The sequence below is a fragment of the Penicillium diatomitis genome (genome assembly GCF_028827545.1).
Source record: "Penicillium diatomitis strain IBT 30728 chromosome Unknown utg000001l_segment0_segment0, whole genome shotgun sequence".
Classification (NCBI taxonomy): Eukaryota; Fungi; Ascomycota; class Eurotiomycetes; order Eurotiales; family Aspergillaceae; genus Penicillium; species Penicillium diatomitis.
In genome coordinates this window covers 2,184,981-2,196,877 of record NW_026623173.1, presented here as the reverse complement: position 1 = coordinate 2,196,877, position 11,897 = coordinate 2,184,981, and the positions used below count along the sequence as shown (strand labels likewise).

The 11,897-nt window shown below is 51.3% G+C and overlaps 2 protein-coding genes across 2 annotated transcripts; both read left to right on the top strand.

Annotated features, from left to right (window-relative positions):
• Positions 1-5,900: 5,900 nt before the first annotated feature.
• Positions 5,901-7,507, top strand: gprM (the record flags this gene model as incomplete). The annotated part of the gene is made up of 3 exons (XM_056930246.1): positions 5,901-5,960; positions 6,012-6,188; positions 6,272-7,507. 3 exons carry the CDS (start codon positions 5,901-5,903, stop codon positions 7,505-7,507), a joined length of 1,473 nt encoding a protein of 490 aa, XP_056794539.1.
• Positions 7,508-7,791: 284 nt separating this feature from the next.
• N7539_000641 (uncharacterized protein) lies at positions 7,792-8,147 on the top strand (the record flags this gene model as incomplete). Its single annotated transcript, XM_056930245.1, has 2 exons — positions 7,792-8,020; positions 8,101-8,147. 2 exons carry the CDS (start codon positions 7,792-7,794, stop codon positions 8,145-8,147), a joined length of 276 nt encoding a protein of 91 aa, XP_056794538.1.
• Positions 8,148-11,897: the final 3,750 nt, after the last annotated feature.

Below are 11,897 nucleotides of genomic sequence, written 5' to 3'. Positions count from 1 at the left end.
GGGCGACCATGGTGAGTACGACCGATAGGACTGCATTAATCGTCGTCGAATAATTGAATCCACCAGACCGATCACGAAGTGGCAAACTAAAGGCAAGTTGCACCTCTATCACGGCATCACTGAAGATTGGTGCAATGACGAGGGTGGCCTCACGAACGGCAAGCTGGAGGTCACGAGACAGACGCAGGGACTCGCGGGGCAAAGTCACGTCTTCCAGTGATGATGGCGCGTTGATCTGGTAGGCATGGATGGCAGAGCCAGACCGCCATGTCTGGAGAGGACACGCTGAAGTATGACTCTTATTGACTGGAGGCAATTCAAAAAAAACAGCCGATTGTCAGTGGGAAAATTTGGAGAGCAACCTTTCAAAAGGAAAACAAATTTGACATTTACTCCGAGGCTGATGCTGCAAGTGCAGAGTGCAGTCAGATTGACAGATAGTCAGATATGTAGAAAGGCGACCGTACAGAACGCAGACGGGATACCCCGGATATCAAAAGTGCTGAACCAACTGATTCCGAAAATTCGAACGTTCCATTAGCGTCCAGAACTTGAACGGTCAAGCAGACGGAAACCAAGAAAACAAAGATTCACAAATAGGCTCAAAAGAAACGTGTCCGTCAGCCATCAGTCCAGCCGTCCGACTGGAACTGGGATAGTACCCTTCAATTGATTGACCGATCGACCTTCCCTAATTGGCTTGAACTATCCGAGCCGGTCCCAGCCTGGCCTCCTCGGGAGTTGTAACTCGTAACCGGCTTCGTTTCCCAACAGAGAGATCTCGAAGCTTCCAAGGTGGGAAACACGAAAATTGTAGTCAGGAAGGATCCAGGTCCTGGATCTGATCGCAGCAAGGAAGAGTTAGTGCTTAGTTTGTTCAACACTGCAATGTGCATTGCCCTACCTTCTTGCAAAAACAAGAAAGACCAAATCTTCTTCATTCTTCAGGAGGCTGAAAGTGGACCCCGGGGAAGCTGAAGCAAACAGGTGAGCTTCATCGTCTGTCTAGGGGACCTGTTGCTGGTGGACTTTTCACACGTGGTTCCTGAGCAATGGGTTTGCAATAACAATCGCCTGTTGAGATTGGAGCAGCCGGCTCGGGAACATTGATCCAAGATGCATGCGCAGATCGTTCCGCAAGTGGAAATGTCGCGTCCTCGATTCCTTTGGATCGTAGTGTCCGCATGGACGATGTTTCCCTGGACAGTGGACAGTGGACAGTGAACACCATCGTCGCACGAGGGCAACAGACGCTGATCTGCTTACAATTGGAGAATCTGCCGCTAAGCTCGGGATTTCGGTGGTCTTGGAAGTCAATAGCACACCTATCCCGTAGTTCACTTCCCCTCTGAGGTGTACTCTATAGTCTACAGTCTACTAGTAAACTTTACAGTTTACAGTCTACACTCAAGTGACTCTTCAGTCTACACTCAACACTACCTGATTTGATGTCAGATAGTATACCACGTTACCCAGTAGTGTAAACTATTCCACAGTCCATACTACTGGACATCTTGTTTATTAAAGGCCGTGCCACGTGCATGATATCGAGTACCTCCCTTTTTCCACGAGAATTCAAATTGCTTCGCTTGGCAAGCGATCTCCGTCTTGTATCCACCGATTGCGAACTCGCGGTCGTGCGCGGACCCAGCCGTGAAATTATTATTAACAATCACCACTACTAATTAGTTAACTAGTTTGGTAGTAGTTAGTCAGTTAGTTACTAGTACCAGTTAGTAGTTACTGCTCCTAGTTGCTGCTGCTACGGTACAGTAGAACTCTTCTCCCTTGGGCAAGGCGGCCCTTGCGCTCCGCTAAATCTGTCACACTTTGTACTGTGCTCGGGCCAGTTCCTGAGACCACAGCTTCCACTTATTTGATGCCTTCAGCTCCGCCGACACCAAGAAGCTCGTTGGATGGACTGGGGCCTCGGGGCTGCGGCCGGATCCCCCACGGTCGCGTTGCGTGTTGCGTGTCTTGGGACGTCCCGCGCAAGCCATTTCTCGAGGCGTCAGCCGGCTTGAAGAGTAATTTCGCCGCAGGGACGCCGCTTGGCTGCCAATGGACAGTCACTTGGAGGACTGCCTAGGTAGTAGGACTAGGCGGTAGTGTGGGAATAGCGCAGCTGAATTGTGGAGAGCGAGGAAGTTGAGATGATTAGGTGAGAGTGACAAGGCGCAGAGTTGGCTCTAACAATGCCCTGGTTTTTGTTTGGCCCCTTGGTCTGAGCAGCAGGAGACAGACCTGCAGTAACTACCGATCGGGACTACTATAGTACTTGACTAGGTTGACCGTGCACCCGGCATTCTAGGTGTTTTTCTCAGCTCTCACGGTTGAATGTAGTCTCAGGTCTGTAAGTGACTATGTGTAGTCTACTAGTGTAGTAGTGACTAGTCTCAGGTCTGTACTACTCTGTAAGTCTGTGGTCTATACAGAATTTGCCAAATAACCTCTCGGACCTCTACCCGACTCAAGCAAGACTGCCGAACATCCCCAATTATTCCGTCTAGTCGAACGACTCGAAACGTGGTTCTGGTTCTGAATCCTGGTCAGCCGCGGGCTGGTCCCCGTACAGGTAGCGCCCCGACTCTTTCAGTGTTTTCCCCCCTCCCTTAGGTAGGGTTCTAGAACGAATACTGTTAACCTTGTCGCGACGGGGGAACGCTTGCACGGTTCTGTCGGGTAAACTTTAACTGCCATCCTTAACGTATGATTGGCTTGAATGTTGCCTGACAGAAGACTCCGGGATAGAGTAGTTCCATTTGTGTTTGTACGCGAAGGGTTATAGACAGCGAGCTACGGTCTTGTCGGCAAAACAGTCAAGAGGCCTCGAGACAGAAGAGTCATTCAGACGGCAGTAGCCCTCATCACTTTGAGCCAGGCCCAGGTTGCCACTTGCCTTGTTGCATCAGGTAGATCAAGATCTGCACCATGCTCTATTTCCCGACAACCCTCTTGGCACATCGAGACTTGAATTCCAGGGCTCAATCATGATACACTGGGGATGGAGTCCATCACAAAAATAGGATTTCCCCTCACCGCTTCTGCTCCCGAGTCTGACATTGAGATTGTCATCATTCACTGCCGATCGCTCTTCCTGCAGAAAGCAGAACCGTGGACTGCATGTCATGGCCTGCCCCCGGCTGAAATAGGGTGCGATGCCGTCGCAAGTTTCAGCATTGCACGGGAAGGAATCAACCCTAATGCGAAGAAAAAAACAAAACGGGTGGTAGACGAGGGGGAACCATGGGTCTGAACTTCCCAACGAGACTCCTGACGAGTTTCGGATTGTCTGACCTTGACGGGCGGTTTCATGGACGTAATTATAGATTTAAGAATGGTCATGTGCCGAGCCAGACTGTGTGGATGTATCCTCCTGTGCTATATGCACTTAGGTACTAATGTAGTGATGTACCTTGGTCGCACCAGTTCGTCCGGACTCGATAGGAATTGATTAGGAGTGGGAGAGCTGGAACTTGCGCCATCTCGCACCAGTCCAGCCGAGAATGTCCATGTTTGTACGTCTGGCGCTCATTCTCATTCTCATTCTCATTCTCAGTCAAAAACTCGGAGGCTCGTGTGCTTTCTTTTGCCTCCTCTTGTCGCTTGATTTTACCGCCTTCCTCTCTGCTTAGAATATCAATTCTGTACACATGGCTTGGCCGTCAGCAGTCAGCAGTCAGCAGACTCAGCACTGCCCTGGTGAACAGCGGTAGTCTCAGCCGTTGACAAATTCGCTCGTGCTTCGTGCGCCCGAGGCCGGGCCACAACCTTGGCCCGCCAATTCTTTGCGAGCTGAGCCGTGGCTGCGCTTAGTCGCTTACTGACTGGGGCGTATTGGCAGTTGGCAGTTGGCAGTCATCTCTCCATGCTTGAATGTAGACTCGTATTTGTGTGTAAGTACTAAAGTATAGACAATGTTGAAAATGAAAACTGCCTCCTATCACCGTGAGATGCGTACCACTCACTGGACAGAATCAATACATCAATCGAGCTACACAAATTCAACGTCATCCCCTGGGTATGCTTCGCTTGCCTTACCAAAGGTACGGAAGTTATCTATCACGATTTCCTGAAGTATTGCCATGATGCCATATGTACCGGAACCTGGAACCTCTTGTTCTCCCGGTCTACCCGTATCTCGTCCCTCCTGGTCGTGTCTCCAACTTGCCCCTCTCCAACTATCAGACTACTGCAACACCGGAGACTTCTTCCACCACGGGTCCTGACAGTTTGACCCACCTGAGCTACCCGTCTTGAGGCGTACAGTCATACAGTCAGACAGTAAATCTGATGATTGGAGCAGAAGGCGGGCGAAGGCGAAGGTTCTCAGCGGCTCAGCTTCACAGTTGACGGTGTCACGGTGGTCCAGTGCGCCCCTGGAATACTTTACCCTTGATCTTTGACAGACATTGGGGACTCAACTGGCGGTGCTAGGCTGCTAGCAATCTCTCCGGGAGGTACCTTGACATCCGGAGCATAACCCAGCTAGTGACTCACAGTCATGTGCCTCGAACGTGACCTCGTCTGCGTCCACCACTCCGCGCTCTTTTCCCTCTCTCTTCCATTGCCACTCACGTCCGTACGACACAGTCCCGACACTCCTGCACAGGTGCACCGTCAAGTGAGTAGTCAACGCGACGAGCGCATTTGAAATTTACGACTGAGATACGAACCCCGTACGAACCCCGTCCATTTCCGAAGACTTTTGTGTGCCGGACTCGAAAGCGGCACGAGGGACCGCCAAATCGCCCCTTTGCGATCGGCGTGTCCTCATTAGCGTAAGGCTCAATGCGCACGGCAGATGTCCTGCCTGGACCTCCCACTCGTCGACCATCTCCTCCATTCATCAGCCTCGAGAGCTCGTGGGCTCGTGGGCACTGGCCACGATGCTGCACGTCTCCACCAGGCCCTGTCGGTCCTCTCACTGGATCTCACTCTCCACAAATGGCAAGACTCCACTGCCGTGTCACAGCCGCTTTCCCTGGTCTCTTGGCTGGTCCGCAGACTCCTCAGTCCTCACTGGTCTTCTCGCCCGCTCGTGGAGAGTTCATCCCGAGAGAGAGAGGGTACACTTCCAGTCTTGCAGTAGAGTAGCTACTGTTACTGTAGGAGTGGTAGTGCCGGAGTGGTCGTGGTACCACAGGTACAGTACGCTACTACGCTTTCTTGTTCGTATTATTTCGCATTTCCCTTTTCTCCCCCCCCCCCCCAACCCGCTGGTCTGAAGTCTCCGGATCCAGACCTGGAGCCGACCCTTTCTGACCTTTGCCCATCATTGACCGAGATGGTATTTGCCCCCCCCCCCAAAAATAAATAAAAAAAAGGATCATTTAAGATAACGAGGGAATTCCTAATTGATCAGTAGGGTCTCCGGTGATCCACCGTGTCGTGATGGCCATTGGACACTCCATGCTGGGATTGAGTCCCAGAGTGTCACCAATAATCTACTACCACACTGTGGTCTAAGGTCTATACTCTTTATACGGGGGCCGATGCCCACTTTCCACCATCTGGAGCCATTTCTTTCTCTTCCTGCTCGTATTGATGATATAGGACCGGACTCGCACCCTATCCCCTCAATTCCGACATTCTTTTGAGAGTTGCTGCCCATTTGGTCTCGTCGCGCTGGCGCGTTGAATCTCTGGCAGAGTGTCCATTCCTTGAAGAATATGCCGATTGCGTCTCACCTGTGAGCCATCATGGAAAGCGCACACGGTTATTGCCCTGGTCCTTTCTACCAGGAGAGCCTATTCCCCGCCACGGGTGGATGTAAGTGAAGTGTGATTCATCAATGGTCCTCACAGGACCTCAATGGCTTCACCGACTGACTCCTCTTGGGGGTATTACTGCAGTCCTTGCGGGAAGATATTGTAATCCCTTCCCCGTCCCCAACTCGAATGGGACCATCGTCAACTGCTGTCTGCCATGTCCTTTTGCGGACTTGCGATATGGTAATGGTGAGAACGCCTCCCATGTCATGCCCTTGATTCTTGTTCATCGGCCTCCAGTCTGACCTCCGTCGACCAATAGACACTGCCAAGCGAGTCGAGATCGGAAGCTGGATCAGTGTCGCCATCCTCCCTCTGTGTATCTTCCTGCTCGTCTCTTATGCCGTCCTGCCGGTCAAATGGACCAATCGTCATTATCTGAGTATCTGTTTCACTTTGGGTATCTGCTGCATGGAGGTAAGTTGCCATCAAGACGCCCCCCTACTCATCTCACTCGGGACTGTGAGCGATGGCTGACCGGGTGCTGTCCTTTCCCGTAGATCGCCTTTATTATTCCTCTTGGGGCCAAACCGGACCAGTGCTTCAACAAAATCACGCCCAATGATATGTACTCGGATCTTTCCTGCGCCTTTTCAGGTGCTTTGCTTCTTTTCGGTGGATGGCTCGTCGTCATGTGGAGTTTCATCCGTACTGCGGCATTTCATCTCCAGGTCTGCTGGGAGCTCGTGCTGGGCCCCAAGTTCATGTGGCTTGCGTTCTTGGCTGGCTTTGGTATCCCTGCCGTGGGTCTGACCGTCATGCTGATTCTCACGGGCGTCTCCTTCCGCTTTGGCCAGATGTGTCACATCAACACCAAATACGGCTCCCAGGACTACTGGTATCCTCTCATCGCCTTCACAGCTGCCGCCCTGATCCTTCAATTCCTCACCATGCTCTATTGTATCCATGTCTATGTGCGGTCTCTCTTCGACAAGTCCGGCTCGGCGACCGATAACTCGAGCAGTCTGCCGGGTTACTCCTCGAGTGTCCGCACCGTCACCGCCCGTCAGGCCTACCGTCGTGTGCAACGAGTGGTTCGGCTCCAATGGCGAGGCGCTGCCCTCGTGCTCATCATTCTGGCCAACGTGATCTTCTTCGCCGTCGTGTTTATCAAGATGGATAATTCCACCGACCCGACTCGGGCAAATATGGAAAAGGCCAAGACCTGGATCACTTGTCTTGCCATCGGGGGAACCAGTCAACAATGCAAACAATATGCTTCTGGGTTTGGTCCAGACGAGGGGACCCTCTTGGCGGTCGTCTACCTCCTCTCGCTGGTCGGCTTCTGGAACTTTGTTCTCTTTGCCCGGCCATCCATGTTTGCCGGCTGGGTGGACTTTATTCGGAATGGATTTTCCTCCACCTCTCACGAATTTGTCTCTGCGGACGCCTATCGCAACGTGGATCACAAGGGATTCGAAATGCTCACCACCTCGAGCGGGAAAGCCGCTGAACCATACTACAACATGCGCTCGCCCAGTCCCGATCAGATGCGAGGCGTCGGCAGCTCCCCACCTCGCATGATGCAGTCTCCCAGTCCCACCTACCATCCACAGGGCCGGCAGAGTCCTATGGCCACGAGTCCCACTTCGGAACGCAATGGGCGCTATGGACACCAGGAAGCACGATATACCCGTCCGTCCCTGAGCTTCAGTGGACCCCGTCCACCTACATCTCCAACCCCCGGAGGACGCGATTGGGATCCCGCCACGACATTTGCACGAGGCGAAGTATGATGATCGTCCGGAGAGTGAATAGAGGAGTCATGCATGTCTGTCTACGGCATTCGATGCAGCCAATCTTCTAAGCAACACGAAATTCACTTGATTCGCCATCAGCTTCCGCAGAGCTGGCATTGAGGAGACTATCAGTTGAAAAATCATCAAGCTGGCAAGAATCGAAATCTCGCCGAGCTGTGCAATGCAACACTACTACAGGCCCATCTGGCCCGACAGTGATCGATGACACACACTGCCACTGCCGCTCGCCTCATACGAAGTACACAATGAAATCATGCAAAATGGCTCCAGATCCCGGACAAGCGCTGTTTGACGAAGAGGAGAATTCTGGGCGTTTTGGGCCGGGCCCAGCTCAGTTTGGCCCCCCGGCCTCTCGTGGGTCGCTCACCCATGATCTCTGCGCCGGGGCGCCCACCGTGCCGGTCAACAATACCCGATGCCAAGGGCAATGTGTCGTAGAAAGACGAGGGGTGGAGAATCCTGGAGAAGACGCTTCAACAGTGAGCAGTGGTGGGTATCTGCCATTGTCACTGGGAGCCCGATGGCTCTAGGCTACAAGTCTCAATATTTCCATCATTTCCCCCCATCAGGCACGATCATTGAAAGCAGTGCGGATGGCGCCGATAGAGTCGCCTAGCCTCGCCTAGCCTAGCCGGTCTTGGCTACCTCCCAATCACCAACCCCCTGCACCCTACACCCTCGGGACATGCCAGGCATCCCCGTTGGAGCTCACGGCCATTGGCATACTCGCCACATCGCCGCCCACCTCGAATCCGTGATCAAGCGTGGCACCATCATCTCTCCATCCCTGACACTCGAGCAGCGACATCAGCCGCTCATCGTCTCTCACACTCACTCTATCAATCATCGAGCACGTGCTCGCAATCCCCTTCCTTCTCACCTGCCACGCCCACGTGCCTCACCTATCTAAGGTACGAGTCCATGAGTTCGCTCGTTTCATGGCCATCTTCCTTTGGACTCAATGTACTGTCTTTCTGGCACGTTTTAAAGTCATGCCCACACATGCTGATCGGATCCTCACGACACAACATCAAGAAGCAACTTTTCATTCCTCTCTCTCTTTCCCTCTTATTTTCTTTCATGTCACTACCATTGTATTGTACATCACATTATGTTCGCCATTTCTATATGAATTCAAAATTTACCTAATCGAGAAAATTAAGTCTCCAGGCGAGTATACATTGACAATGATTGACATCCTTTGCCTCTCTTTCAGCCGCAAAGCCTGTACTGGTACCACTCTCATTCGCGAAACATTTCACTCTGTTAAGCCCAAGCCCAAGCCGCGGCCGTCACCGAGACCATCAGTCTGAAATACCCTCACGAATTTACACTGCTACCATACTTGGATACTAGCGCAGGTGGCGCTTACAACAGTCCACAGTCACAGTCACCCGTTCAACTTTCTTGAACGGCCCCATCCCCTCCTAGCTGACGCAAGACGCAGCACCGGAACGGGCCCAACGGTCGAACGCGAAAAAGTCAGGTACGGTGGCTGCGCTACAGACTCATAGCAACCAAATATTCCGGGTCAGTGACTCCTGTACTCCAGTACACGGGTACAGTCATTTCCCGCCATCCGAGGCGCTGGACGGTTGACCAGTAACACAACTGTACGCACTACGTACCAAGTACTTAAATTACTAGTAGGCCTAATGCCTATAGTACCACTAAGTTCCTAATCGCTACGAACCACGTTATGCAACTGCAATGAGTTTAGTGTGAGGGTTTGAGCGTCGCCTCCAACACTCCTTCCTTCTTCTTTCTTCATCCGCCCCTGGGACTATTCCGAATTAGGCAGACTGCGCCGTCCCTGCATGCGAGTCGAGAGAGTTTGGAGATTACGTCAGATTGATCTTTTTACTGGGTATGGTATACCGACCTGGGATTGTCAGATTGTCAGATTGTCAGACTGATCCATGCATTAGCGCAGGGTCACAGTAGAACAAGGTGAGGGGTTTTCGATGGGCCCACTGGAATCTAGTCCCCTCGTGCCATCGATAACCGGATGGCCATGCACAAGTAACGGCTCTAGTTGGGACTTAGCGATCCGATTGTTTCCTCTTTCATCTTAGAGTGAGGGGTCATGCCGCAGGCCCACCGTCGGAGCACGGCCGTGAGGCGGGGTTGAGTCGTGTAGTTGGTGCAGGTGTCGTGTGTGCGTTTTCTCAGATGAATTGATAGACCGGTTCAGACGAGACGCGACGTATCGCGTGAAATGTTAGATGGTAGGGTGGACATGTTGGATGCCCTTGGACCGTTCGTGCGGATATCTTTCTAGTGAGTAGACCACATGTAGTAGTCAGTGGATCAGTGGCCAGCTTCTAGTCTAGTCATGGTCTTGCATCAAGTCAGGTCGGCTATAGTTCGGCAAAAAATCTAAAAAGGTATTGACAGGGCCAGATCCATGCGACTGTTGCATCGACCGTTGTAGATCGCTTCTCAGCACGTGAAGCAGCAAAGTAAGCAAAGACGTTCGTTGACTCGCAGGGGTTGGAACTACAGTATGAACCCTCTTCATCATTCGTGGGGGCTTGGAAATTTCCAATGCACGAGGCATGACTCGTGCTGCATCTTTAGATTTCCCATGTGAACGGTCTAGTTTGTCATGGTTCAAGTTCGGGGTGAGATTTAGGATGGAGATATAGGTTTTTTGATATGGAACCTTTCGGTGGAGATTCAATTCGTCTTATCAGGGTGGTTCTAATGGTTCATTTGCAATAGGTACTCCTTGATGGTTCAAGAAGTGTCGTTCATCCCGAAATGCGTCGTGTGATTCCTGTGATATGAAATCTATACAAAGACTGTCAGGTAGCATTCTCAAGCAGAGGGAAGAAAAAAAAAATACAAGAAATAAGGGGCCCTCCCCGGGCAATACCACTTACGTGAATTTGGCTGGAACACACCCCTACCAGCATCAACCGTCAACAAACCCATCGGCAGTGCGGGGGATAAGAAATGTCCGGCAATCGATGGATCCTTGACAGTTGGCTCGATACCACGGTCCTATTATCTCCTGATGGTATGCATGAGCTCCAGAACTGACCACAGTCCAAGCCCATGAGTATCACATGTCATTGTCCGGGGTAAATTCCACGTCTAGACCCGCCATGCGAGGTGGCTGAACGCGGAGAATAATACTACTGCGTGGAAAATTTCTTCAACGGGTAGTACCTCACGATTTAGTCTTTTTTTTTTTTTTGCGAGGCAGATCCAGGCGAGGTCTGAGCTTTGATCAGTGTCAATCTCGCTCTATGGGCAACATCGAAATGACATCTCGGAGATAGCCGTCGAAAGTCTTCGCGGGAACTTCAAGGTTCGCGGGGCACAGACGTTGGCAAACCTTAACCGTCTTATTATTTGCGGGGGATGAGGAGGCTCACCGAGGTACCAAGAATGTCGAATTCGGCCGTTCCATGTGAATTTTGACGTGCTTCTCGGATTGTGCTCAGTGGCCAGGAGGATAGAATCAACGTTTGTAGCATGGCTGATAATTCAATCGGACCGAAGGTTTTGTGCAGCCAGTGAGTCCACTCTTCTCTACGCAATATTCTTCATCAAGCATGCGATCAGACGCGTAACAATGAGATATAGGAACAGACGGGGCTCACTACGACGTGGGCGTGTCTGCGTTTTCCAAAGACCTCCACTTTGACTTTTGTAAGACAGCCACTGCGCGATTTGAAGATCCAAGCGAAATAGTCTCTGAAATCGTAGGAATGTTAAGTTTTTCTGCCTTTTCTTAGCATGCTAGTATGATCGCATGGCATGATTCCGAAGAAAAGGAATTTGCGATGAAACTGATAGCAGCTAGACATGAAAGCTGCGACTCTGCTTGCGGTTTCCAAGAGTTGGCCAGCTTGGCTCCTACGAAACTTTGGATTGGCCATAGTTCTGTGGTTCAATTAAGCGTGCATTATCCTTGAATGCCTAGACTGAATGAGGTAGTATGTTGTTCTCTAAGGGTCTCCACGATTCGTGAGTCTATCAGACGGGTAGGTTTCTTGTCGTTACCAAAAAAAAAAACATCATAATCATGTTCATTCGGGTCACCTGCCGTCTTCTGTCGAAACAGGTCTGAGGACGTTGATTGTTTGAAGGGGTATGAGGAATTAACGAATGATTCGCAAGCCATATGAATCAGCCAGATTGATACTTGTACTTGACAAGATGTAGCGAACTCATCAAGTCCTCACTTTTGTCATCAACCTGAATTCTGACGATTTAAGATGCCGCTTATTCGCACCACAATCAGGAGAGAGCGGATCTCATCGACCCGTTGGAACGAGAAAAAACTTTTCCAAGGGTGCACTCTCCATCTACAATTACTGCAAACATCGAAGCTCGTCCGTGATGTAGGAGTCGT